Consider the following 26,775-nt stretch of genomic DNA (forward strand, 5'->3'; position numbering starts at 1 on the left):
GTGGCTGGCGCCTTAGCCGCTTGAGCCACAGGTGCTGAGCCCCTGTTGGCTATTCTTACCAGCCCTTGCTATGCAACATTGAGCTGACCTAGGCCAAAGTAGAGAATAGCAAAACTCAAAATAGGGTGGGCTGCCAGACACATGGGGAGGGGAAGAGGAGAGGGTGGAAGGTAGGGAAAGGCCGGGCCCACCTAGCACCCACTGGTGAAGCACCCACACCCCCACCTCCGTCTGTCTACAGGAGAGCCCATGCCATGCTTAACACTCACTGTCAGTCTTTCTAGGCATGTCCTAGTTCCTAGTCCCACTGGATCTTTTGTTCAGGCCACCAGTTGGCTGCACCTCCTCTCCACTTCAGGGTGAGGTGCTAAGCAAGGCCACAGCTAGGTGCCAGGGGCCCAAGGCCTGCATCCTTGTGGAGAGGCAGGTCACAAGTGCCCTCAGCATACATAGTCCCGGGAGCACAGAGAGATGGCCAGGACCCACACCCCTATCACCTGAGTCCCATTTCCACATAGTTCACAAAACAGAAACTTCCAAAATTAGAATTTATTTCAGTTTCTAAGGAATGAATCCATGAGTGTGGTTGCACTCACACCCCCCTGGGCTCATAGATGTGGGCGTCACCTGATTTCAGTGGACACAAAGACAATCAGAGGTCACCCTGCGCTGGGCTGGGGCTGCGTGGCTGGTGAAGCCTGAAGAGATGAGCAGGAGGGATAGCCCCAAATAGAAGGTGGCCCAGGCAGGAGGGCTCAGCAGGGCAGCCCCACCGTGACCCCAAGGCTGAGGCCACCACAAGCTATTTGTCCATTGAGGGTCAGGTGGCCCCTGTGCACCCCAGCTGGGGCACAGGAAGTAGGTTCTAGCCAGGACAGCAGCTCATACCTGAGGCATCAGCCTGGACCCCCAAGGCTGACCTTAGGACAGAGACTCAAAGAAAAGGAATTCCTTTTTGTCCCAATCAGATTTAAGGCTTGTATTTCCTGACATTTGCTTCAGTTTGTTTTTTCATTTAAGTTAAAATTACCTGAGTTAAGATTTTCAGACATTTAAAAAAGCCAAAACACAGAATCTCTGCAGTGGTCGGCCAGGCCCAGGATGCCAGGGTCTGTCCAGGGTCAGCCAGAGCTCCTGGGGGCCCACAATAAGGAGCTGTGTGGGGCACCCAGCCATTCCCACTGATGCATTCTGGGGCAGGATGCTCCTGCAGCTGGCGAGGGCTCAAGAAGGCACAGTGAGGTAGGACAGCAGCTGGCTTCCCAACACCCTGCCGCCTGGGGGAAGGAGGGTGCGGTGGCCTCAGCACTCCCCCCAGCCCCTGCCACCCTGGGAGCTGGGCCATCTGATCTTGACCTGGGGATAGCCTCTGCAGTCTCCATGGGGGAGATCAGGGGAGCTGCTGGGAAGCCCGGGCTCAGACAGTTAAATAATCTTTTATTTGGGTGGTGTGGGACTAGAGGGCAGGTGTGGCTTGACCTAGACCCCCACAGGGGGTGGCAAGGACCTCAGGGGTGCTCGGCACCCAGGATGCTCCCACGAAGCCCCTTGGCAGCCACTGGAGCAGCCCCTGCCCCAGTGTGGTCGCTCCCTTGACAGTGCCTCCTACTTGTGTGGCCGGGCTGCGGTCGCCCTCTGGAGGCAGTGCTGCGCGGCTGGCAGCGACAGGACCAGGCTCACAGTGCGGCGGCCCATCCAGTATAGGCCGTAGCCCAGCAGGCCGAAGAAGGCGGCCTTCATGGCCAGCCGGGACACTCTGCCGGAGATGGACGGCGGGGGGACTCTGGGGAGGGAGGGAAGGCTGGGCCTGTTTGGTGTGGGCTCCCCCAGTCCCAGCCCCCATACTGGGGACCCCTGGTATACTCCCTGGAACCCCACCTCCACTGGGGGTTCTCAGGGTGGACTCAGCCCCGGGCAGGTGCTCACGTCATGATCTCCTGGATGTTGAGGTCAGCACTCCAGTTCTTCTCAATGCCAGGCACGTGGCCCATGCCCACCACACCCACGACCACAGCGGGAACACACTTCCTGGGCTCGGCTGTGGGACAGCAAGTCAGTGCACGCTCAAGGAAGCCTGAGAGCCCTGAGCCCACAGGGACATCAGCTCACCGTCAGAGGCTCGCGGCAGCTCAAGGCACCGGGCCGCCTGGCGCAGCACATAGGTCAGGTATATATCGCGCTCTGAGACGATGGTGCGGTGCAGGTCAGGGAACTCGCCGATCATCTCAGCCATCATCTGCTCCAGTAGGTCCTTCTGCTTGCAGCGTTCCACATCGTCCTTGCTGAAGCAGAAGGTGAGGCTGCCATCCCCATGGGACAGGATAGGGCAGGGACAGTGGGGGCTGGTGCTGTTGACCCAGGGCAGGGACCATGGCACTATTTGTTTGGTATTCACTACAGTAGGGAGGGGTAGGGAAGGTCTTGTCTGAAGAGGCTTGGCTGGCTGGGACCTGGGCAGGTGTGGCTGTGCCAGGGCCACTGTTCCCAGGCTGCCCTACCTGATGGGGTCTGACAGGAAGCACAGGCCCCAGGCCAGCCTGACCTTCTGCCAGAAGGAGAGTGCGGCGATGGCCCTCTTGAAGGTGACAGGGATGGGCCGATCACCCAGGTGGAACTTGCAGAAAGGCACCTTGCTGGCCTGGAGCAGAGGTGGGCATTGGGGAGCTGTGGGGGCCCTGGACAACTTCTCCCAGCTACCCCCACACAGTTGCCCCCGGCTGTGCTCTGCCCACCTCCTTGAACGCCTCCCTGAACTCGCCCCCAGGGGCCATGCCCAGCTGCTCCGTGATGTGTGCAGATACTTTCAGCAGCAGCATCTGCATGAGCCCAGACATGAGTCCATTCTGTAGGGAGAGAGAGGTTAGGCTTAGCTGCGCACAGCAGCAGGGCAGAGCCCAGGTGGAAGGATGGTAGGTAGCCCCGTGAGCATGGGCATTCTGGCCATGCTCATTCAGGCCTTAAGAGTTGCTTTTCAAAGCCAGCCAGCCCCTCTTAAGAAAAGCCCTTTATAAAATAATCAAGGGTTGAAAAAGGGCCATCTCACCGTCACAGATGCCTGACCTTGGGCAAACATGCTGGGTCAGGGCCATGCCAAAGCAGCCCTGTCTCTCCCATCTGCCTGCGAGGGCCAACAGATAGTGCCTAGGCACCAGTCCTAGGCAGGCTACATCACACAGCTGATGGCCTCTGGGTCTTGCTAGGCAGGGTGGATCAGTACTTCAAGGAGTATACTTGAAGTAGGGGTGAAGATCCTTCAGCAAGGATGAAACTCTCAGGCCCACCTCTCTCCCTTGGACCTACCCTAAGCCTCCAGACCAGGGGGATCTGGGCTCTAGCTGTGCAGAGCTGGTCCCTGATCACCTGCGCACCTGCCTCACAGCCTGCTGCAGCTTCTCTAGGCTGAGCTCCTTGGCCTCGCGCAACAGTGTGCTCTCATCCATCTTCAGCATGGATACACGGTACTGGCAGAGCTCCACCACCACCACGTCGGGCTGGACCTCCCGAATGGTCTGCAATGGCCAGGGGTGAACCCTGCGGGGGTGCAGCTTGCCCCTCAGTGCCCCCTGCAGAGGCAACACTAGCAACAAGAGGCCCCAGCCAGGGGTGGCCAGTGCTGGCACCACCTGGCACTGCCTCTGCTGCTGTGACAGCTCGACTCTTTTTTTTGCAGTTTTTGGCCAGGGCTGGGTTTGAACCCACCACCTCCAGCATATGGGGCCAATGCCTTACTCCTTTGAGCCACAGGCGCCGCCCTGACAGCTCAACTCTTTAAGCAATGAAAGAAATAAAGCTACGAAACAGGTTCATTTATTGAAATGGAAGGCAGAGCAAAGCCTCACATCTCTGTAGCACACAGGGAGGGGCTCAGGCTCCTGGGGTGGCCACTGAGGCACTGGGCTCCTGTGGGGCCCTGAGTTCTGGACATAGGAGCTCACCAATAATTAGCCCGTGTTGCTGTCAATGGTGGGGTGGCCGGTGAGGTCAGCCCAGTTGACAATGGCACTCACCTTCACGACATCCCTCTTGCTATCGTCACTGAAGTGGGCTGTGCCCACCACATACACCTGGCTCCCATCCTCTGCTACCAGCTGGGTCACGGTACGTGGCAGGTTGGGCCGCTCTTGCCGCCGCTTCAGCTTCATCTCTAGGAGCAGGTTGAAGGCGTCTACATCAGCTGCAAAGACAGCAAAGGCCATCACAACTCTGGGGACAGCTGCTGGCACAACGGCAGTCTTGGCTCTGCAGACTCTTCTGGGTTCTCAAGACTGCATAGGTGTGGAGTGGGGGCTGAGACTCAATATGAAACCTAAACTCACAGGGGCATAAGCTCCCTGTCAAGGGTCAGGGTCCATGTACCTGGCCAGCCTAGGTGACAGCATATGCCATTTGACCACCTCTGAGCCTGGGCCTCAGAAGCCCCTCATCTCAGCCCATGAGGGTGAAGGCCCAGGCTGCTGTGGAGAATGGCAAGGATGGGGGACAGTGGGGACTTGGTGCCCAAGGGCATTGGACTATATATCAGCTCAGCAGGGGGAGGGGCTCTGAGGAGAAGTTGGGGCCCACCTTCAGGAACGGGGGCTCCTGCTCTGCTCACCCCACCTGTGCTTAGGTGCCTGCCCTCTAACATCTGTGCTGCCTGTAGCTCAGCACCGTGCAGATGGCCCTCCAGGAGACTCAGCCTACAGCACCCACTTGGATCTTGGCTGGGGTCCTGCTTGCCCCAGGCTGCTGCCTCCCCACACCCTACACCCCAATGTCTCAGCACTGCAAACATGTTGAGACCCCAAGGAAACACGTACATAGGTTCTGGGGTTCTCCAGAAAGCACCCTGGGCACTGGCTCCGAACCCCCTGCTGTCATGTCGGCCTGCAGATGGAGGGAGAGTTCAAGTTCAGGTATCCAGGGGTCCTGGACTGCCAGGGTCCATGTGTCCGCTCCAGGAACCCTTGGGTCCTATGGGTCACATATTTGCAGGACTCCACTCCCTTGGCCACCTGGTGGTCTCTCTTTTCACCACCAACACGTGGCAAGGTTACCAGGTCACCTCTGCCTCAGGGCCCCTCTCCAGCAGAAGCATTTCCTGACTCCAGAAAAACCATCTGAATTTCTTCTTTTTTTTTTGAGACAGAGCCTCAAGCTACCCCCCTGGGTAGAGTGCCATGGCATCACAGCTCACAACAACCTCTAACTCCTGGGCTCAAGTGAGTCTCCTGCCTCCGCCTCCCAGGTAGCTGGGACCATAGGCGCCTGCCACAACGCCCAGCTATTTTTTGGTTGCAGCTGTCATTGTTGTTTGGCGGGCCCAGGCTGGATTCAAACCTGCCACCTTAGGTGTACGTGGCTGGCGCCTTAGCCACTTGAGCCACAGGTGCCGAGCCCATGTGAATTTCTTCTTTGCAGGGAAGCAGCCAGAGCCACCCCAGGAAGCCCCACTCTGGGTAGACACCATTCAGATGCTGCCTGGCCCTGGGACTGAGGTTGTTCAGGGAGAAGACCCCTGCAGGCCCTACCCCTCACCTCTTGTGGTGGCTGCTCCTCCTCCATAGCGGTGTGGTGGCTGCCTGAACAAGTGGAGGGAGCCTGGGGAGACATAAGGAGGTAGCATCTCAGCTGGAGCCCAGGGCCTCCTTGCCCTAACCACAAGTTGCATCTGGATAATCACAGGCTGCTGAGGACTAGAGTCCTTTCAGGAGGTACTGGTCAGGGAGAAGGGGCATTCACTATGAGCAAAACACAGAGAGGGGTCTGCACGGTGCATTGCTATGGCACAGGCACCTGAAAAGAGCCAAGATGCCCCAACCCTCACCCTGGCACCATAAGCAAACACATAGGAAGAAGAGAAACCCTGTACTAACTGTGCAGAACTCCTGTGAGTGGGATCACTTCAAGACAGAGTAATGTGGCTGCTGTCCTACGGCACGTGGCATGGACCCTATAGCCTTTGTACTAAAGCCACTTCAAAGAAAGTCCTAACCTCTTTAGTAATCCCAATGCCGCTGACAATGTCAGTACACCTGCCAGCAGATAGCAGCAGACTCAGGGAAAGCAAGCAGGTTAACGACAGAGGTTAACTTAAAAGACAGAAACAACGCAAAAGGAACCAAGTCAGAGGCTCTGATAAGGCCTCAGGCTGTGCCCCAAAGAGGGCTGCCAGGCACACATGAGTCTTTGACCACACTCAGCAAGAAACCTGCAGCCTGGGATGGGGGTGGGGCATAGACACCAGAGGGACCACTGTAGAGTTAGAAGAAGGAGATTCATGCTGAGGAAAAGGGACATGCCGAGCAGTAGTGACACCCACAGGGGGGAGCCATGGACCTGTGTGGCCATGGAGCCAGGAAGAAATGATGCATCCACAATGCCAACAGGCTCCACACAGCTCCCAGTGGACAGGTGTGTCACCACCGCATGGGGTCATTAAAACAATCAAACCAAAATTTGGAGCCTCACACAGAACCACAGGAGCCAACAAGCATGCTGACCACATAACAGGGACGACTAGCACATGCAGACAACACGGAGAGCACAGAGAAGGCTGAAGGACACACATAGGTCTTTTAACAAACACTGCAAGGGAAAAAGGCCTTTGGGGAGGTGGCCATGGGCAGCAAAGGGCCAGAGTCAGACTCTGACTTGATAAAGTTGCTTAGAAATGCTGAGCCCAGGCGCTGGCCCCATATTAAAAAAAAAGAAAAAGAAATGCTGAGCCCATCAGAGCAGCCTGCCAAGGGGAAGGTGAGACATTAAGGAACTAAGGAACTATGCTAACTGGCCTGGTTTTGTTTTAAGCATCTGCATCCATCAGAGTTACATGTCTGTGGCTTCTGGGATGTGCTTTGGAGGAGCTGCTGTGGGGACAACGCGGGCAGGACAAGCCTCTAGCCTACACCCAGACACCTTCAGGCAGCTGCCTGGGGCACTCCAGTTCCACTATTGTTACACAATTCTCACAACTTTCATAATAAAAAATTAAGATGAATGACAGAACATGACACTCTCTCAAGCTCCTTTCCCCTCTGTATCCTGCGGGCACATAATTGCAGAAAGCACAGACCTGCCCCTCAGGCAGGTGTCTAGGCTTGAAGACCTGGCCCCACTGGTGATCCAAGTCACTGCACCTCTGAGCTCCAGTTTCCTCATCTGCAAACAGGATGGAGCTCTTAGCCAGGGTCTGGGAGGGACTCAAGGGCTAGGCAGGCAGGAGCACCTCTGAGCAAGGGAAGAGTCTGACAAGTCCCCATCTGGTATCCAGGGAAACACAGATGAAATAGGAAGGGGGGTAGCCCCTCCTGAGGCCAGCTGGGCCTCTGGGAAGGGAGACCCACCCTGTGGACTCAGCCCTGGGTGCCTGGAGCTCAGCTCTCCACCTGAACAGCTATACCCTCCCCTGCAGCAGTTTGAATCTCAGCTCCCAATCTGCCTGAGGCACATCCAGGAAGTGGCATTGCTGGCACCAGTCAGAGCAGCCAGGCCTCTGCCAAAGCCTGAGCCTCACCCAGGGGCTTCTTCCTTAAGCTGTTGGCAGGGCAGAGACCTCCCCTAAAGCAAGCACCAATCGAAACACACACAGGGAGGTGTGCTGAGGCTGGCTCTACAGCCAGGGCCACAGGTAGGTGGCCTGATGAGTCCAGCTGAGCACAGGACAGAGAACAATTCCCACTTACGAGGACATAGGCAGTTGAAGCATGAGGAAGCACTTCCAAAGCATTCTGTGGTCTGTGGGCCAGCAGACGGGCAGCAGCCACAGGACCTCGACCCTTCTCCTAGGGGCGCAGGAGCTAGAGGTCTGTGGTCAGGCTTGGCCCTGGAGGCTTGACCAGGGCATGCCTGTGATGAGGCATAGAGTAGGCCCTTCTGCCTACCACAGGGGCTGGTCCTACTCTGGCCACGCCCTGAGGTGTAGGGTACGTGTGCACTGGTCTCAGCAGTGTGTCTGGCCAGAGCTGCCTGGGAGGAGTCAGGCAGAAGGGTCACTGAGACCCCTCCAGTGTTAGGAGTCTGTGACTCTGAGCATGTCTCCCGTGACGCCACGGCGTCCTTGCCCTTTCCAACTCTCTGGTTTCCCTCCCTCTCCCTGCAGTGCCTGGTTAGCTCTAGGATGTGACCCTTTCCTTCTAGCCTGCTCAGATAATTATGACTGGGACCCAAGGCCCTCCCAGCTGAGTGGAGGTGAGCAAGGGGTTGTGCCCTCATCCTGCTGGCCCAGGTCCAAGTTCCCTGCTCCCTGTCTGTGTCCTTCTTGGTTTCTTCCCAAATGATATCTGGACTGCTATCCCCACAGAGTATCACCTGAGGGTCCAGCCACCAGCTGCCTATCTGTCCTTTTCAGATGAGCTCAAGCCCATCAGCAGAAACCAGTAGATCCCCTGTTGACACCCTCTGGGGGATGAATGTCTCCTCTCTAAAGCCCTACCAGCTGGTACAGGGTCTGGGACACTGGCACATGGCTTCTGGTCCTGTTACCCAGCCACACTATGAGGCCAACGTGCTAGGAGCTCGTAGTGCCAAGAAGTCAAAGGACATTTCTGTAGATTAGCTCTCCAGGATGAGGTGTGTCCCTGGGATCAGGCAGGTGCTGGACACCACCAGTGGAGACTCCTCCTGGGCAAGGCTAGTCAGCAAATAGGCCAGGTACTAGCAGACTCCAGACCTGCCACTGCACACTGTGCCACCTCAGGCAGGGCTTCAAGATGCTAAGCCCCAGTTAAAAGAGGACTTGCAGCACCTGCCCCTGGCCCTCTCTTGGTTAAAAACACAGGCCACATTCCAATGCTACTTCAGCCATGATCCTTGACCTCTCTGAGCTTTTCTGCTAGGGTATCCCACAAGACAGGAAAGGAGACTTGACACTGTCTCTGAAAATTCTTATTCTCTAAGTGCTGTTTCCTTATCCATAAAAAGGAATAAAATAGCCATCTGGTTTTGGGTACTATTGTCCTCCACATGAATGAATCTCTTGCAGGCTTCCAGAAGAAAAAAACCTCAAATGTCTGAGAATTCCCACTAACCCCTAAGCCTTAGGGCCTAAGGGCACACATCCAGAGAGCAGCCAGGCTCACAGGGCAGAAAACTCTCTCTCATACCAGGATCTACCCAGGGAGGCAGCCCTGGGACACACAATCAGAGTGATATCTGTTCAATGTTTGAGAAGGCTGTTGGCATCTGAATCTGACTGAGTGGTAGGGTGTGGGCTTTACAGTGACCTCAGCCACACCTCCCACCTGCCCAACTCTTTCTTCTCCTAGGTCCCATGCTATGAATTGAATTGTGTCCTCCCAAAATTCACAGGTGAAAGTCCTGACTCTCAATGTGACAGTATTAGAAGGTGGGGCCTTTGGGAGGTGATTAAGCTCAGATGAGATCATGACAGGGTGCTCAGGAAAGGGTCAGCCCTTTTGTAAGACTAACCCTATCCCAAGTGGATCACTAATGTGAGAGGGCTTTTCCTACCCCATGAGCCTGGCTCCTTCTCTTGTGCACGAGGACAGGATGTGCTCCTGGGAGCTGATGAGAATTCTCAGACATTTGAGGTTTGTTCTCCTGGAAGCCTGCTGGAGATAGCAGGCTAGGCATAGTGACTCATGTCTGTAAACCTAGTACTGTGGGAGGCTGAGGCAGGAGGATCGCTTGAACCCAGGAGTTGGAAGCTGCAGTGATCTATGCTGATGCTACTGCCCTAGGCTGGAGGCAGAGCAAGACCCTGACTCCAAAAAGAAAAGAAAAGAAAAAAAAAAAAAAAGGAGGAGACAGCAGACACCTCTTGCTCCCCTGTCCTCCAGGTGAAAATATGGCAATAGGATGTCAACAAGTCAGGAAGGCGGCCCTCACCAGAAACCAACTGGACCTTTACCTTGACTCTGGATGCTCAGCCTCCACAACTATGAGACAATAAATTTTTGTTAAGTTCTTACAATATTTTGTCACTGCAGCCTGAGTGTTAACTCAGGCTGTCCCCTTCCCCAGCTAAAAACTGCCTCCTAGATCCTAGCGTGGCTTAGCTCTTGCCAAAAGCTGACCAGCACTAAATGGAGTTCCTAGAAAAACTCTCATCTCTCAACCAAACCACTGGCCCTGCTCAGAAAGCCAAGGGTCTCAACTAGACAGACCTGGGGGGTCACAGAAAGAGATGTGGCTGGGAGGTAGTAGGGTGTGGCCCAAAGGCCCCATAGCCTCTGCACACTGTTGCTGAAGCCCAAGCACCTATGGCCACTAGAAACCCCTCCTGGGTCTGATGGGCCCTGCATATGCAGGTGTGGCAGAGGGGGGAGTTGGGGGCTGGGAAACTCAGTCACACCTGAACTGGAGAGGTCTGAAATCTCTTTGGTCAACACCTGGCCACCCCTTCTGGGGATGCCAAAACACCAGCAGCCTCAAGACCACAGTATCATGGCCATAGTGCAAGGCTGTGCAGTAGGACAGGCGACAGAGACCTTGGAAGAGCAGAGCCACACAAGAACAGCGAGCCGGCAGCCTGTATATCCTCCTCCTCAAGAGGCCACCAAAGCTGGGAAGAGTCCACCTGAAAACTCCCACGCTGCCACGACCACCAGAAGGAATCCAGAGTGTCTGAGAGTTCCTAGTTGTTTCCAGGCTGCCAATGCTGAGATAGCTTGGACTCCACATGTTTTGTGACAGTTTTGACAAAGACTCACACGTGGGCTTTTTATTCCTCAGTTACAAAAACCTTTTAAGGTGGAGGCGGGGATACCTTGTGTCTACTCCGGCCATATGGCAACCTTGCTTTACTCCACTTGAAGGGCAAAGAAGCCTACAGACAAGCAAACCCCAAGGTTTCGGTGTGACCAGGGGACAGCAGGGTCTAGGCCCTCCGCCACTGCCCCACCCCCGGAAGAGGCCTGGGCAGCCCTCCCCTCTCCGCGGGTTTGCGCAGGGAACTCGGGTCCCGCCAGTGACGCCTCCTCTGAGGCCAAAGCCGACCCTTCCGGTTCCCCGGCAGGCAGCCTACGCAGGGCGAGGGGACGCAGGAGCTGAGCGCCCCCCGTCCCTGTCCCCTACATGATTCGTTCTCCCCACGCCTGACCCCAGCTCGCTCTCCCCTCCGACCTCCGGCCTGACCCGAACCCCTTCTGGCTTGACCCGCCCCTACCCCGCCAGACCCAGGACCCCTCGCCGCTCCGGCCTGACCGGGGCCGGTCTTCACGCACGCGCCGTCCGCCCCGCGAGGCCGCCGGGCGCAGCAGGTCCCTCGAGTCGGCCCGCCCAGTCCCGCGGTCCAGGACGCGCGGCATACCAAGGCTAAGCTGCAGCGCTCCTCTGCCGGCCTCCATGCGGCTCTCCGCCCTCACCGGACGGGGCGGGGCGGGGCGGCCGGACTGGTCGGACGGGCCGAGGGCGTCGGGCAGCCGCGCGGCATGCCGGGAAGGGCAGTCCGGAGCGCCCCCGACCCGCCCAGCGCTGCTCCCGCGCCGCGGCGGCAGCCTGCACTTCCCAGGGGGCCGCGCGCGGGCCGCCGCCCCACTCCGGCGACTCCGGGTCCTAAGGCACGCCGGCGAGCTCCCGGGTTTGTCGGTTCGAGTCCCACCGCTACGCGGCACCGCGGCCTTGCGACGCGCTCTGCAGTTGTTGCCGCAGCTCCCCGTCTGTAAAATGGGGATAATGTCCACAGGGCGTGCGCAGGATGGGTTGAGGTCAAGTGATATTGAAATGCAACTATTCTGTGAGCTGTGAATCCGGCACGAAAGGGACGACTGGGAGGCCATTGGAGGCGCTGAGCGGAGAACGCCAGCTCAGGAGCCGCGCACGCGTGGCCTCGACCCTTGCAGGCCCCTCTCTTCCGCAGGGACCCAGCCGGCCCGTGGGCTGGGGTCCTTGGAGGTCGAGCCCAGTGGCCCCGAGGACAACTCGGCGGAGCATAGGCTCTAGGGCAGGGGTCTTGGGCCTCTGGGATGCGTGGTTGGCACCCCCAGGCCACTGCCAACAGAGGTGCGGGATGGGCAGCTTCTGTGCGCCAACGGCCCCTGGGGGCCCAGCTGGCTTCGACCATCCACAGTGCTGACCCCCTCTCCCCCCTAAGACGTGAGGGCAATGGTGGGGGCTGTGCAGGGAGGCAGTGGGGAGGGTCCCTCCGATACCCGCGACCCCCGGGTCTACCCCTCCCTCCTGGGCAGCTCAGCTGGGTGTCCTGTGGATAACACCTGGCTTCTCCGGGCCCCAGCTGGGGTTTTAGGCCAGTCTCTGCAAGTAGCTGCTGTGTCCTGCTACCCAGGTGCCTATTAGAAGGGCAGGGGGCCTCAGCAATGACGACCCAGAGCAGGTGTCTTCGGCTGGCACTGGAAGTCACCCACTATTCAGCCACCAGGCCTGTCCTTGGCCTGTGCGTTGGTCCATTAGGACTCAGGGCTGGTGACCAGCTTCCTTCCAGCTTCCAGGGGAGGAACTGTCCCTGCCCAGGCTTCAGAGGAGCTGCACCCTGGTGACCTGCAAGGGTCACAGTTTCCCATGTCCTGAGTCTGCAGGGGCTCCTGTTGGGTCTGGCACTGTGGGACCAGGGTGGGCTCCTCTCAAGGCTCGGCTGGCTGCCCCAAGGTCTTGTACAGAGGTGTATCTGCTGGGCTGCCTGCTGCCTTCATATAGCTTCCTGAGCCTACAGGGCCTGGCCTGGCCTCAGTGGGTCCTCTGTCCTCCTTGATCACTGTTCCAGCTCTCTCCATCCATTTCTGTCCTTTGCTGCTTTTATGCCAGCACTTTGTGGTCATTTGTACCTTCCCCACCATCTTAAACACATTCACCCAGGAAGACAACAGGTAGTGTTGAGTCTAGAGCAGACCACTGGCTCTACACCACTCATTTACCAGGTGTTGTGCTGATGTCCACCCTGGGCTTCTTTCCCAGTGTCTGCAGTGAGTGGCTGCAATTCTCAGCAAAGGGCTTGTGTGGTGGGAAGAGGCTTGGCCTAGGAGTCTGGGATGAGTGCAAGGCTCTCTCCCTGAGCCCTTCTTACATGAGAGGGATGGCAGTGCCTACCTGCCTTGCCAGTCTCTGCCCAGGGTTGTGGGGGGAAACAGAGGGAGGCTGGTGTTTCATATTAATGGTGGCCAAACAGTGGCTCCTGGGCTGCTAGAACCGCCCTCCTGCACTCACCAGGGCAAGGCGGCCTGTTGGGGGGAGGAAGACACCCCAGGCTTTGACAGGCAGTGGACACTGGAGGAGAAACTGGAACTGCCCTCTAATCCCTTCAGGAGCTACATAGGCTGTGAGGGGTGGGAATCAGCAGGGGGTGGACCTTGAATTCTGGCAGGGAAACTGAGGCAGGTCCTTGTGCTTGTGAGAACAAGGCAGGGATGACCTTAGTTTTCTAAAGATCTTGTTTCCAAGCATGCTTTTGTTTGGGAAGATTCTGCTCCTTGCACACAGCCGGGTAGTAGAAAGGATGCCTCAAGAATAGCCAGGTGATGGGGCAGAAAGTACATTCTGACCCTAGGGCATGTCCGTAGCAGAGACCCCTTGTTCATTGCTGAGAGAAGGGCCTGCTTGAGTGAGCCACAAGGGTCAGGGGAGAGACTGGGGGGAGAAGGGGCGCAGAGGAGCAGTGACTAGGGGCCTGTGCTGTGCCAGAGGGTGGCCCCAGACCCCTTAGGAACAGTAAACAAAAGGTTTGGAGTCATTTCTGCTGCAGAGGGACTGACTCTGTCCCTGCCAGCTTTGGGGGGTGGATATTGAGGAAAGGCTGGGTTTGATACAGAGCTAGATGAATCATCCTCACCCCAAAAGATGCCACAGAAACAGGCATCTGGGGTGGAGGACAGAGGAGGGAGCCCCATGAGGGCCAGCACTATCCTTCATGGTCTCTACCCACCTGCTCCGAGGAACTCCCAAGGCTCAGGAAGACAGGTCTGGGGGTCTGGGATGAGATGGCAAAGTCTGCCTGGGGGAGGCAGGAGATGTCTTATCCCCCCCCCACCACACCAACCTGTAGCAAGGTATTGGCTTCTGCAGAATGCCACCTGGGTTCCCTCCCCACAGATGGGGTCAGAGTCAGACCCACACAGCATGGTGGTGCTCACTTGTCGAACGAAACTCTTTCCAGACAGGACTTGGTCTGAGACCTCCTGCCAGGTTGTGGTCCAGAGACGGGTGGACAGGGTGGCCACTACCCTGAGCCCTGGTCCCACCAAAGACACTGAGGCGGCCCCATGGGAGCCAGGGCCTACCATGTCTGTATTGCTCTTCTTGAGCCCAGTAGCCAGCATCCTCAGCCCCTGCCAGACAATGCCAGTTCTATGGCTGGTGACACCTTCCTGCACCAGCAGGGAAGCAGGACCCACAGGGCAGGCTGCTGGAATTGGACTTCCCACACTGCTCAGGCCAGGAGGCACTGAGGGACTCTGGGCACCTCTCATGCTGAGCAGAGCCATGGAGTATGCAGGGTGAGTTGGGACCTGCCACTGGCAGGGGTGATGGTGGGCAGGCAGTGTACAGATGTGTGGGTATGAGGGGGGAGCACAAAAGCCAGGGCAAACACTGTCACCTGAGGCCAGCATCACATGAGTTCCCTTGGGTCACCTCAGCTGTCATGGGCCACATGTGGAAATGTCTAATACCACGGGGATGCCAGGCTGTGGAGTATCCTGGGTCAGGGTGCATGAACCACACCCTCACTGACCCTAGAGAGACCCCCTTCAGAGCACCCAAGCCCCTGTCCTTGCCCTCTGGGTTATTACACCCTGTGCCATAACCCACCTGCCTCCTCACTATGCCAAAGGGGCCAGAGACAGCCTCGCCACAGCATGGCCCCTCCTGCCTAGAAACTCAGCAAGGGCTTTGATCATATCCCCTCTCCAACACCCCACCTGTCACAGGAAGTGGCCCCTCCTTGGGGATCTGAGTATCTTTCAGTGGGGGCTGTCTCTTGATCTGTTGGCATCACCATGCCTGAATGGTAAAATGATTTCCATTTTAGAAGGGTGCAGTGGCTCACGCTGTAATCTCAGCACTTTAGGTGGGGGAGGTAAGAGGATTGATTGAGGCCAGGAGTTCAAGATCAGCCTGGAGAACTTAGCAAGACCCTGTCTCAAAAAACAGGTAAGTCTTCTCCTTTAAAATGGGGATACGGCCTCTAGCCTGTGTCCATGTGCCTTACTTCTAGGTTCAGGCTGTGGTGGCCACCCTTAGCCACTGTGGTGAGGACCGAGATCTTACCCAGAGTACTGAGATGTTGGGGGAATCTGCATACGCTACGAACACCTCAGTGGAGGAATATCTAGGACACTCCGGCAGGCCTGCTCTGACCTCAGCTGAGTTTACCCTTGTGATTCCTGCCCATGAGCTCCACCCCACCCTTTAAGGATCCTCCATTTAGACCCTCGGGTCACCGGCTGTGGCCTGTAGGGCATGAGGCTCCGGGACACCCACAGGACCTGTGTTCCACCAACCTCTAGGCCAGGGGCCACATGTGGAAATGTCCAATACCTGGTCAACCTATGCCCAGACCCCATGATGTTCCCAGCATCCCCAGACCACACAAAGGATACCTCTGTGGGCCCTTGCAGTTCTCTGGGCCCGTAGCAGTGCACCTCACACTGCCCTACAGGGCCAGAAAGACTGGCGGGGGGTCAAGCATTTGTCTCCCCTTAGCCTGTAAGCCTAGGAGTTTAGGGCCACACCTGAATCATCACCATGTCCTGCTACATGAGGGACAGCCAAATGCTCCTGCCTCACCGTGGGTGCACTGGGAGCCTCCCACTCCCTCTTTAGATTCCTGGATGAAGGCAACTCCCCCACCATTTCTCAGCACCACCCAGTGAGTCGGAGGACAAGCCTGGGACTTGGGCAGAAGGCGTAGCACAGGCGGTTATCAGAATAACATTTATTGATATGCTCAGTGCTACCTTGTCAACTGTGCCACGTTGCCTCTGTGGCTGAGGTAATGGGGCGTGACCCACAGGGCGCCGGCCTGGGCTCCCACAGGAAGCGATGTGGGCTTCGGCGGTGGCTGGGGCCCGGGTGGGGGACGTGGTTATTGCATTGGACGCCTTCCCTTGCTCGCACGTGGCTCATGCCCACTCTCATGCACTCGCACACTCACAGGCTCAGCCTCATCCTGCACACCTGTGTGCCTACACTGTTCAAGCATACCCTCGTGCACACTCACCATTCACACATCCCAAGTCTCCTGATGATAAATGTCGTTAGTAACAGTAATCACAGTAAAATAAAACCTATGTCAGGCGACAAGGAGAAAGTGCATGTCTCACTCTGACCCGAGGGGGCATTGCAGCTCCTGAGATGGAGCGCACCAGGCCCCTGCATGGGTGAGGCCCTGAGCAAGTGGCCCCAGGCATGGCCCACCTGGCTGGTGCTATAGTCCCCAACTTCCTCTTGGCTTGCCCTGGGCTGGAGCAGCTGAACTGGGGCCTCAAAAATTGGCTAAAAAAATAAACTCTTCATCTTGCCCACCACCCACAGCTGAACGCCTGGTACAGGGGGTGGGGAGCAGCTCCCCTGGGCCACCTCCTGTCCTGCCCCAGCCAGCGCCCTGATGCTGCCACAGGCAGCTTCCCTATCAAGCTGGGCAGGGTGCTGAACCCCCAGGCAAGCAGTTGAGAGGCTAGGGCTGGGGCAGTGCTGGCCAAAGCAGAGGCCTAGTCCATGCAAAGCAGGGGCCAGCCAGCTGGGCCACACACATTTTTGAGGGGCACCCAGAGGTCTCTCAAAACTCCACAGTACTCACGACTGTTCTGGGCTCGTCGAAGGTGGCGATGAGGATCTGCTGAGGGGCTGGGATGGTGATGAGGTCGCCCATGTCTTGGGGCACCCGGGGACTCCCTTCCTCCTCCTCCCTGGCCTCATAAAGCGTGTTGATGTGCAGCAGAGGGTGAGTGGCGTTTCGGCTCAGGATGGTGAGGGGCTCAGCCTTGCCCAGGCCAGCTGGTGACAGAGGGGCTGCAGCAGGGGCCACAGGGGGCGAGCAGACGTGGAACGGCTTCCCAGAGGGAAGCCCTGCCCGGGGTGGCTCTGCCGGGTATGGGATTTCCTTCTCAGGTAGAGGAGCCTCTGCAAACAGCCGAAAACACAGGCATCTCACACAGTGGCCCACTGCTGCCCTCCTGGTGCCCACCCAGGGCAGGCTGGTGCTGGGGTTGAGGGGGTGCCCTGCAGCCAGCAGCCAGCCTGGGCCAAACCCTGGGGCTGTCCCTGCCTTGGTCTTCCTCACTTGCTCCTCAGGGTTCTCTGGGGTCCTGCCTGGCCTGTGACTCACTTATATACCCTCTCACCTGCCTGCTCTGCTTTTTTTTTTTTTTCCCCAGCGACAGAGTCTCACTTTGTTGCCCTCAGTAGAGCCATGGCCTCACAGTTCATCGAAACCTCCAGCTCTTGGACTCAGGTGATTCTCTTGCCTCAGCCTCCCAAGTAGCTGGGACTACAGGCGCCGGCCACAATGCCCGGCTATTTTTTGTTGCAGTTTGGTGGGGGCCAGATTTGAACTTGCCACCCTTGGTATATGGGGCTGGAGCCCTACTCACTGAGCCACAGGCACTGTCCCCGTTTTTTTTTTTTTGAGACAGAATCTATGTCAACCTCTCTAGAGTGTGTAGCATCACAGCTCACAACCACCTCAAACTCTTGGGCTTAAGTGATTCTCTTGCCTCAGGCTCCCAAGCAGCTGGAAGTACAGGCACCTATGCAAAGCCCAGCTTTTTTTTTTTTCCCGTATTTGTCACTGTTGTTTGGCAGGCCCAGGCCGGTGTGTGAACCTGTCAGCCCTGGTGTATGTGGCTGGCGCCCTAGCCCCTGAGGTACAGGCACCTAGCCTGCCTGGCCTGCTTTGATCAAGCCAGTTCCATCCTTAACCTTTTCTAGGGTTCCGGTTTAAAGGCGCCCTCCCCTCCCTGGTACCCTGCACAGGCCCCCAGCCCCTACCTTGGGTAGGTGCTGTGGCCAGGCCCAGCCCATGCTCCTCTGCCTGGGACAGGAAGCCTCCTTCCTGGCTTCGTGAGGTGGGCAGGGCAGCAGGCACCACCTCGGGCTTGGCCTTCTTAGTGCCCAGAATGTAGGGGTGCACGTCCAGTGAGAAGTGGCGGGCGTGCTTCTTGTCAGCGGCAGAGGGCGGCGTGGGGCCTGCGTCGCCCCCGCTGCCCTTATAGTGGTGAGCCGCACGCGCGCCGGCGTCCAACAGCGGGGCGATCAGCGTGTCCGTGGCCGTCTTCCTGCGCACGGGCTTGGGCTTGTCAGCCTTGCTGTTCTCCACGCGCATGATGGCGAGTGGCTCCTTGAAGGGCTGGGGCAGCGGGTTGCTGGTGGGGATCCACTTCATCTTCTTGCGCGGCCGCTTGACCACAGGCGGCTCAGCAGAGCCCTCGGGCTCCGCGGGGTTGGCGCTGGGGTCCACAGTCTGGATGCCCGAGTCCCGCACGGTGGGCGTGGCGTCGTGGTTGGACTGGGCCAGCGCGGCCAGCAGCTGGCGCACCACGTTGTCGTACATGAGGTCGCTCTCGTTGGTGATGAAGTCCAGCCGGTTGAGCGACTTGATGTGGTCGCGGTTCTCGTTGCAGAACATGGCCAGTATATTGATGTCGCAGAACTGTGAGCGGCGCCACTGCCGGCGGGTCTTGATGCCCACCTTGTGCAGCTTGTCGAAGATGAAATTGCTCTTGCGGAAGATGAAGAGGTGGATGAGGTTCACGAGGATGATGAGGTTCATGAAGCAGAGCAGCACGATGTCCACGCCCGCGATGATGCGCTGCAGCTGCACTGAGGGCAGCTTGCAGCTGACGCGCACCGCCAGCCCCCCCGCTGCGGGCCCGTCGGGGGACGCGCCCAGCGCGCAGGTGAACTCATTCTGCTTCTGCGTGGCGTAGTAGGTGCACAGGTAGGAGATGGGCAGTACGCTGAGCAGCAGGATGAGCAGGTGCCGCGCCAGGTACAGCTTGGCTAGGAAGTTGCTGCGGCCCCGGCGCTCCAGGTACTTCTCGAACAGATTCTGTTCTGGGCTCTTCTCTTTCTCCGCGTTCTCGATGATCTCGCGCCTCTCGCGCTCCGTGATGCCGGGCCCCTTGGACTGGATCTGCTTCTCAATCTTGGGGGCCCGGCCCTCAGCCGCCCGGTGGTAGCAGTTGTCAATCTCCTGTAGCAGGAAGTTGAGCTCGGAGGTGAGGCGCGTGGAGGCCAAGAACTCCCATCCCAGTGCGGGCACGTACATGATGGCAGCGAAGGCAAGCAGCGCATAGGGCAGGAACTTGTGCTCAAACAGTGATGGCCACAGGCTGGCGTCCACACCGGGCAGCGCATCCCGAAGCTCTGTCCAGCAGTAGCCACGGGCGTACAGCGCCTGGTCACGGGTGAAGTTGTGCGGGGTGTAACAGTAAATGGGTTCCTCTGGGGGCAGAGAGGAGACAGGGCTGGGGCAAAGGGAATGGGTGGGCCTGCTCACTTCCTCCCACACAGCTGCTGGCCTTGTGCAGGGCCTGCTGCTCCCCAAAGGCAACCCCCCAGTTCTCAGGTCAGCTTCCCACCCGGCTCCCCCCATGTCCTGCCCATGGTGGGGTAACCTCCACTAGCTATCAGCTCCTCCCAGCCCCAGGAAATGACCTGAACCACAGACCTCACAGGTTGAATCCCTATGCAGGTGTCCCAAAGACCTGTGTGCATAGGGGAAACCAAGTCCTGGAAAGGACCTGGACAGGCCACACCCCTCAGGCAGGGTCCCTCTTCTAGGTCCTGCCTGCTGGTCTCACACTGCCCTGAGATGCCTGCCCTCTTTGAGGAAGGAGGTTGGGTTGGACAGTCCTACCTGCCCAGAGAGCTTATGGCAGCACAACATCTAGGAAAAACCAACATAGGGCTGTCTGTCCTTGAGGGGTGTCCCCTAGGACCCTAGAACCCAGTGTTCTAGGATGGGCAGCCTGGGAACCCTGGATGTTGAGCAGGCAGGGTCTCGAAGACCCTTCAGCAGCAGTGCCAGCCACTCAAGTGGAGCAGAGGTAACTCTGACCTGCAGGACAAATGGTTGTTCCTGAACTTTGTGGCTTTCCCCACACACCTGTCTGCTCCTGCAGATATGATGGGCAGCAGCCAGTGGCCAAAGAATGTTGTGGACACTGGGGCCCTCATCATGCTCAGCTATGCGCCAGGCTTGCATTTTACTGTTTTTTTTTTTTTTTTTTTGAGTCTCATTATGTTGCCCTCGGTAGAGTGCCATGGCATCACAGCCCACAGCAACCTCCAACTCTTGGGCTTAAGGGATTCTCTTGTCTCAGCCTCCCAAGCAGCTGGGATTACAGGTGCCCACCATAACACCTATTTTGTGGTTGCAGTTGTCATTGTTGTTTTGCAGGCCCAGGCTGGGCTCGAACCCGCCACCTTAAGTGCGTATGTGGCCGGTGCCCTACTCAATGAGCTACAGGCGCCAAACCTGCATCTTACCTTTTAATGCTTCTCCAGAGTAGAACTGGAAGGCTCAGAGGCTGAACCCATGCACCTGCCCTCCAGGCATCCACAGGCCCAGCTCCCCCTACAGGAGCAGAGACCAGGAAGCAGCCTGTGCAGCATGCTGGAAGACCAATGCTCACCCTCGATGATGCACAGGGCTCCTGTGCAGGAGCTGGGGATGGGCCCCCACAGCCTCCAGCCCCATGCACCCCAATGGCCCCAGCTCTTACAGGTCTCAGCCCCTTGCTGACCAAGCATAGAGCCCCTGTCTGCCACTGCCCACGGCACCCACCAGTCTTTTTTTTTTTTTTTTCTGAGACAGAGTCTCACTTTGTTACCACTAGTGGAGTGTCATGGCATCATAGCTCACAGTAACCTCAAACTCTTGGACTCAAGTGATTCTCTTGCCTCAGCCTCTCGAGTAGCTGGGACTACAGGTGCCTGCCACAATGCTTGGCTATTTTTAGAGATGGGGGTCTCATCTCCCCATCTGTCTGGCAGCAGGAAGGGAAGTTTGAGACCCTGAACACTCGCTCAGGGTGTTGAACTCATGAGCTCAAGTGATCTGCCCACCTCAACCTCCCAGAGTGCTGAGATTATAGGCATGAGCCACGGTGCCTGGCCCACCCACCAGTCTTGACAGCCCTTGTAGCAGGGGAGTTTGGGTTGGGCCTGAGGCTCACCAGAATGTGGCCCAGCCAAGACAGCCTTGGGGTAGTGCCCACAGTGAGTTCTAGTCCCTCACCCTGGAGGTCTTGAGGACTCATGGACAGGCCAGAAGAAGCTCTGCTTTGGAGCTGGCGCTGGGGCGGGAGCTCTGGGGTGTCCATAAGAGGTGATAGGCAGGGTGGGGTAGAGCCCTCAACAAGAAGGGCTCAGAAGAGAAAACCAGAAAAGGCAAAGGAAATCAAGTCTCTTGGTTGAGAAAATGGCCTTTTATTTACTTATTTTTTGTCCTTACATCCAACCCCAGCGGCCTGTGGGAAGGAGCACAGGGCCAGGTTTGTCTTTTGCTGCTAACCCAGCTGGGCTGCACCCTTGCTGGGTGTGGGTACCCAGCATGGGTGAGTGAGGCCCCAGAACCTCTGGCCCAGGCCCTGGGTCCACAGGGGAATGGGAAGAGGGGTCCTTGCTCTGGAGCATGGGGTGGCCTATCCCCCAAGGCTGGGTGAGAGCAGAGCTCTGCAGCCCCCAACGTGCATCCTGTGTTGCCTCCATGGGGACAGGGTGTGGGGTTCCCATTTGGACTCTACTGTCATCTCCTCAACTATCTGGTAGCAGCAAGGGAAGTCTCTGATGGGTTCTCAGACCCCCGTTTCCTCATCTCCTCAATCAATGATGTTAGCATAGCTCTGGAGGTGAGATGTGCCTGGGGCATGTCTAGCAAGGCTGCCTCCTGAATAGGCCTATAGCTGCAGAGGTGCAGAGCGCTCCTCACTGCCACAGCAGCACTCAGGGCCATGCGGGACACAGGGGGCTGCCAGGTCCTGTGCTGGGTGGGACAGCAGGGGACGCTGCAGGGCTTCAGGAGACCCTAGCCCAAACAGCAGCTGCCATGGGCCTCTAATCAAAGCCCCTCCTCTGGGATCTCCCAGGGATGGCAGAGCCCTGCCCACCTGACAGAGTAGTGCACTGGGTAGAAGGAGCCACCCCCAAAGCCCCTTTTTACAGAAAGAGTGCTGCGTGGACTGTAGCCAATAGAGGCTCAGAAACAGAGGATACTTAGTTTCCCAGCCAAGGAGCTGGCTTGGCAGCCAGGTGCCCACATGGCCTGTCTTACACAGGTCCTCCTAACTCATCACAATGCCACAGGAAGGTCAAAAGAGCCAGGGCTATCTTCCCGAACACAGCCTCAGGCAAGAGCAAATCTGAACTGTCTGGGCATACTCCACATAGCCCGGCCTCAGGAGAGCCCTTGTCCTCAATAGCATCTGCCAAGCCATATCTGGGTTGGGGGTCCCACCAGGTCCAAGCACATCTCCACTCCAAAGAAAGGAGGTCCCCTGTGAGGGGCTGAAGAACCTGGTCACCCATTCTCCCAGGCTGCAGGTCTGGGCTCTACAAGCCTGGATAGGCCCCATAGCTAGGTGGGTTCTTGGGTTGGGCCCTGCCCACTGGTCTCCTGGGGGAGGCACAGTGTCTCCCAGTGCCCTCCTGGCCTCCAGCCTGTCCCTGAGGTGCAGCCCACACATGGCCCCATGGCTCCCTCCACTGGGGTTCCTCTCCATCTGGGCAGTGGGGATGCCCCCAGGACCCCCTGGCTCTGCAAAAGCTGCTCCTCCTGTTGGCCAGATGGCCAGACCTTGTCCTGGTTACCCCCAGGCCACTGCTGCTGTTTCCTTGACACTCACCCAGAGAGGCCCTGACCCTTCCAGGCTCCCACAGCCCTTTAGGCCTCCAAATGGGATGCTGTAGCCAGTGGGATAATGGCTGGCAAAGATGTCCACATCCCAGCCTCCATAACCTGAGGCTGTATCACCCTGCACAGGAAAGGGGTACATGTGATCTGGGTCACAGACCTTGTTGGACAGATGACCCTGGATTGTCTGGGTGGGACTGGAACTCTAGGGTCCCTGGGTCAGGTGGTGAGAGGACAAAGAGTAAAGAGGTGAGGACAGCAGGGGGAGGGGGAGGCTCCTTGCTGCCACTTCAAGGTTGGAAGAAGAGATCGGAGGCTGAGGACTAGGTAGCGGTTTTCCCAGAAGATCCACCAAGGTGTGGGCCTACCCACTCTGGGATGGCAGCCCCACTTGAGGCTTATCTCAGGTTTGTGATCTGCTAAGTTTATGTAATTGTTCTGGCAACCATAAATTAACCAGGGCAGCTGGCACTTACTAGCTGCCTCCTCTGAGTTAAGATAGCTCCCTATCCTTAGCTGGGGCCCTAAGGGAAAGGGCTGACCCTCAGGCCACAGAAAAGAGTGGATGGAGGGGCCCCCAGCTCTTCCTGAGGGGGCAAGGAGTCTGGACTCTTCACAAGTCTACCCTGGAGACCCTGGGACTTGGGACTTGGCCCTTGGCCTGGATGGTACCATATCCTGAAAGCAGCCGGTCCAACACTCCTAGGACTCCAAGACTCCCTGAGAGGACCCAACCTGTGCAGCTATGTTCACGCTCCCTGGTGCTTACCTGCCTTCTTCCTTGAAAAAGAAAAAGGGCTGAGCTAGGGAGAATACTTCTCCAGCCACAAGTCTGCTGTTGTTGGAAACATGGGCCAATTCTATCAGGAAATATCCCAAATCATATGGCTACTCCAAAGAAAGGAGGTCCCCTGTGAGGGGCTGAAGAACCTGGTCACCCATTCTCCCAGGCTGCAGGTCTGGGCTCTACAAGCCTGGATGGGCCCCATAGCTAGGTGGGTTCTTGGATCAGGCCCTGCCCACTGGTCTCCTGGGGGAGGCACAGTGTCTCCCAGAGCCTACCCTTTTCCTAGCCGGTTCAGCGCTCTGGGGGACAGGGCCACTAGTGCCTTGACGGAGAAAACTGCTGGCACAGAGGGCCTGGCCCTCCTGACATGATGCATCAGGCTCCAGAATCTGGTCCAGCCCCAGGCCAGGCAGGCACCCAGTATCCACTGTGGCTGACCATGTGCCCATCTAGCCCTCTCACCACAGCCCTGTGGTTGATGGCATGTGGTTGCCCACGTGTTCCCATGAACAGACCAGGGCACACAGCAAGGACACCAGCAGTGGGTCCCCAAGAAGCCTCCCCATGTCATGGAACCGCTCAGCCAGGCTGAGAGTAGGGCTTGGAAAGAGGGGCCCCAGCATTCACCGGCCATGGCTCTGCACCTCTCCCTGGACTCAGACCCTCACAGACATGGTACTGATTTGGGGTCAAGAGAGCAGGGTCTGCACCTCCCAGAACCTCGCACCTGAAGATGAGAGCTTCTGACCATACCCTTCTCAATCTTGACTCATCCCAGTGCCCTCATGAGCCCGTATGGCCCCTGGAGTCTACCCTTTCTTCATGTCTGGGGGTAACCTCACCCCAGGAGTTGGCCCATGACCCGGGACCTGAGGGGCATCCTGGTTCTGAGTGAGGTGCCAGGGAAGCTCCTAGAACACTCTGTAGCACCCCAGGGAGACAATGCCCCATCTAGTGCTGACTGAAGAAGCAAGAGAAGCAGCTGATGCTTCTAGAAACACAGAGGGGTCCTGTATGTGGACCGCTCATCACCAGGGCAGTGGGCTGGGAACACCTCTACCAGCCCCCAGCTTTTCCTGTGACTGGAAACAAGATTTCGTTGGGCAAACCTTGGTCCCACTGGGCAGGCACAGTCCACAGAGCAGTTTCAGAACCTGGAGATTTGGGCAGCAGGTACCAGCACCCACAGACCCTGCTCAGAAGAGCTGTCTGACCTCACACTCACAGCACAGCAAAGAGCCAGGCCTGTGGGACTCGGTGAACACAGATGTATCCATGTGCAAATGCAGGTAGACTGAAGGCAGCCCACAGAGACCAAGGACACATCAGGACCAGAATGAAGGACACACTTGAGGAGACACAAGCAGCCCTGGCACAGTTGGACACCCCTTGTCCTTGTGTGATGAGCTGGACCCAGCAGAGTAGGAGTGCTCACAAGGGGTCTGGGTCCACATGTGTACCCACATTCAAACCCACCCTAAGTTTGAACTGCGTCCCCTACAACTGTTCACATGATCTTATTTAGAAATAGTCTTTGCAGATGTGCTCAAATTACAGAGATCATCCTGGGTCAGGGGTAGGCCCAGCCTGTGACTCGTGTCTAAGAAAAGTGATTGGACAGAGACATGGGGAAGATACCCATGTGAAGACAGAGAGAGTGTGGGTCCTACAGTCACAAGCCCAGGGACACCAATGATTATGGCAACAACTACAATCTGAAGAGGAGGAAGGACTCTGCCTGGAGCCTCTGGAGGGCTCTGCCAACACCTGGATTTTGGACTTCAGCCTCTAGAACAGTGGTTCTTATCCTTCCTAATACCACGGCCCTTTAATACAGTTCCTGTGGGTTGCAACTCACAGGTTGAGAACCACTGCTCTAGAACTATGAGACAGAAATTTCTGTTGTTTCAAGCCACTGAGTCTGTGGTACTTTCTTACCACAGTCACTAAAGGAAACTAACTCAGGGTCTGCTGGCCTCGAGGTGGCCCCAGCCCCACTATGGGGAGTGGAGTGTCCTGATACTGAGTGTCCAAGGGGAGAGACCAGCAGAGGAGGCCCTTCCACACCCACGATGGACTGTCTAATCCTGACATGTCCACCCTCAGGTCTGGTGCCTACTGATCACAGGAGACACCGAAAAGATGAGGCATGTTGAGGCTCATAAAGAGCCATCAGCAACATGGTGTCTGCCAATGTTGGTCAGAGGCTGAGGGGACAGCATGTGACCCCCTGGAGGGGGTCATAGGACCTCAACAGTCCCTCCCACTTCAGGCTGGCTTTGCTGGGCCACAAACACAGCCCATGGGTACCTGGACTGCCAGGGAGAGTGAGGCCCCAAGAGCCCCCTCCCCTGGTGTTGCTGGGGCATTGGGGGCTCCTCAAGGACTCTCACAGTACCCCTCACCTTACCACACTGTGTTCTGCTGACCCACACCTCAGTGTCTGCTGACCTCCCTTTGCCCATCCCTCTGCCCTGGCCCTGTCCCACCCCCTCTACTCAGGGCTCCAGCTCTAGGCACCCCACCCCTGCCCATCAGCCAGAGACTGCTCCACCTCCCTCCTACCCACTGCCTGCCCAGGGCCCCTGCCCAGCAGCACTGGCTCTTCTCTTCGTTCCAAACACCTGGCTGTTCCTCCAACCCTAAGACTGCTGTGGCATTCTGAAGGCCACCCCCCCAATCCCCTTGACATCTGGGACGGACAAGACAAGTCCAAGACAGGCCTAATCCCACCGCAGAGCTCAGGGAAGGAAAAACAATAAAACAGAAAAGGGGGCCTGGGAGGTGGCCCCAGCGACAGGGACACCTGTGAGTGTGGGGGCGGATGAGGAAGTCTGTGGGAGACTCCTGGGACAAGGCCAAGCCACTGTGGGTTAGCTGACTGGAGAGGCCGGGTGTCCGCCCGGCGCACTGACACCCGCGCCCTCACCTCACCTGCGAAGTTCTTGGTGAAGACCAGGGTGACCAGCAGGATGGGGACCAGCACTGTGCCGATGGTGACCACGCGGTCGAACGGCAATTCCAGCTTCAGCTGCAGCAGCAGCGCGGCCAGCGCGCCTGCCTTGTCGTCCTGCGCGCCCGGCAGGATCAGCTCCCGCAGCTTCTCGCCCGCCAGCAGCGCTGTCGCCATGTCCGCCGACTGCTCCAAGAGGTGGTGCATGGGGGGCGGGGCGGGGGCGGCCCGCGGGGGGCGCGGGCGGTGGGCGGGGGGCGCGGGGGCGGAGCCGCGTGGTTCGCGGGG

The 26,775-nt window shown here is 57.7% G+C and overlaps 2 protein-coding genes across 3 annotated transcripts; both read right to left on the reverse strand.

Annotated features, from left to right (window-relative positions):
- Positions 1–534: 534 nt before the first annotated feature.
- TRABD (TraB domain containing) lies at positions 535–11,319 on the reverse strand. Its single transcript, XM_003783091.3, has 10 exons — positions 11,252–11,319; positions 5,518–5,580; positions 4,800–4,866; positions 4,008–4,174; positions 3,369–3,509; positions 2,733–2,843; positions 2,499–2,638; positions 2,110–2,282; positions 1,927–2,038; positions 535–1,783 (listed from the first exon to the last, which is right to left on the reverse strand). The coding sequence occupies exons 2-10, from the start codon at positions 5,542–5,544 to the stop codon at positions 1,606–1,608; spliced, it is 1,116 nt and encodes a 371-aa protein (XP_003783139.1). The 5' UTR covers positions 5,545–5,580; positions 11,252–11,319; the 3' UTR covers positions 535–1,605.
- Positions 11,320–16,523: 5,204 nt separating this feature from the next.
- Positions 16,524–26,694, reverse strand: PANX2 (pannexin 2). Of its 2 annotated transcripts, XM_012801246.2 has the most exons (4): positions 26,469–26,694; positions 17,881–19,335; positions 16,815–17,013; positions 16,524–16,729 (listed from the first exon to the last, which is right to left on the reverse strand). In XM_012801246.2, the coding sequence occupies exons 1-4, from the start codon at positions 26,692–26,694 to the stop codon at positions 16,687–16,689; spliced, it is 1,923 nt and encodes a 640-aa protein (XP_012656700.1). In that variant the 3' UTR covers positions 16,524–16,686. The 2 variants fall into 2 exon arrangements, with proteins under 2 accessions (XP_012656700.1, XP_003783140.1); XM_003783092.3 differs by having other exon boundaries at positions 16,524–17,013.
- Between the last annotated feature and the right edge of the window lie 81 nt (positions 26,695–26,775).

The sequence above is a fragment of the Otolemur garnettii genome, unplaced genomic scaffold (assembly GCF_000181295.1).
Source record: "Otolemur garnettii isolate 467f Iridium unplaced genomic scaffold, OtoGar3 scaffold00007, whole genome shotgun sequence".
Lineage (NCBI taxonomy): Eukaryota > Metazoa > Chordata > Mammalia > Primates > Galagidae > Otolemur > Otolemur garnettii.

What these genes read in the sequence shown, in the direction of transcription:
- TRABD (XM_003783091.3), bottom strand. Translation starts at nt 5,544, where the DNA reads ATGGAGGAGGAGCAGCCACCACAAGAG. An exon ending in TGCAGCAGGCTGTGAGGCAG is followed by an intron (nt 2,844 to 3,368) that starts GTGCGCAGGTGA and finishes CTCTCCCTACAG; the next exon opens with AATGGACTCATGTCTGGGCT. An exon ending in TCAGGGAGGCGTTCAAGGAG is followed by an intron (nt 2,639 to 2,732) that starts GTGGGCAGAGCA and finishes CCTCTGCTCCAG; the next exon opens with GCCAGCAAGGTGCCTTTCTG.
- PANX2 (XM_003783092.3), bottom strand. Translation starts at nt 26,694, where the DNA reads ATGCACCACCTCTTGGAGCAGTCGGCGGACATGGCGACAGCGCTGCTG. An exon ending in CTTCACCAAGAACTTCGCAG is followed by an intron (nt 19,336 to 26,468) that starts GTGAGGTGAGGG and finishes CTCTGCCCCCAG; the next exon opens with AGGAACCCATTTACTGTTAC. An exon ending in GGCCACAGCACCTACCCAAG is followed by an intron (nt 17,014 to 17,880) that starts GTAGGGGCTGGG and finishes GGCTGTTTGCAG; the next exon opens with AGGCTCCTCTACCTGAGAAG.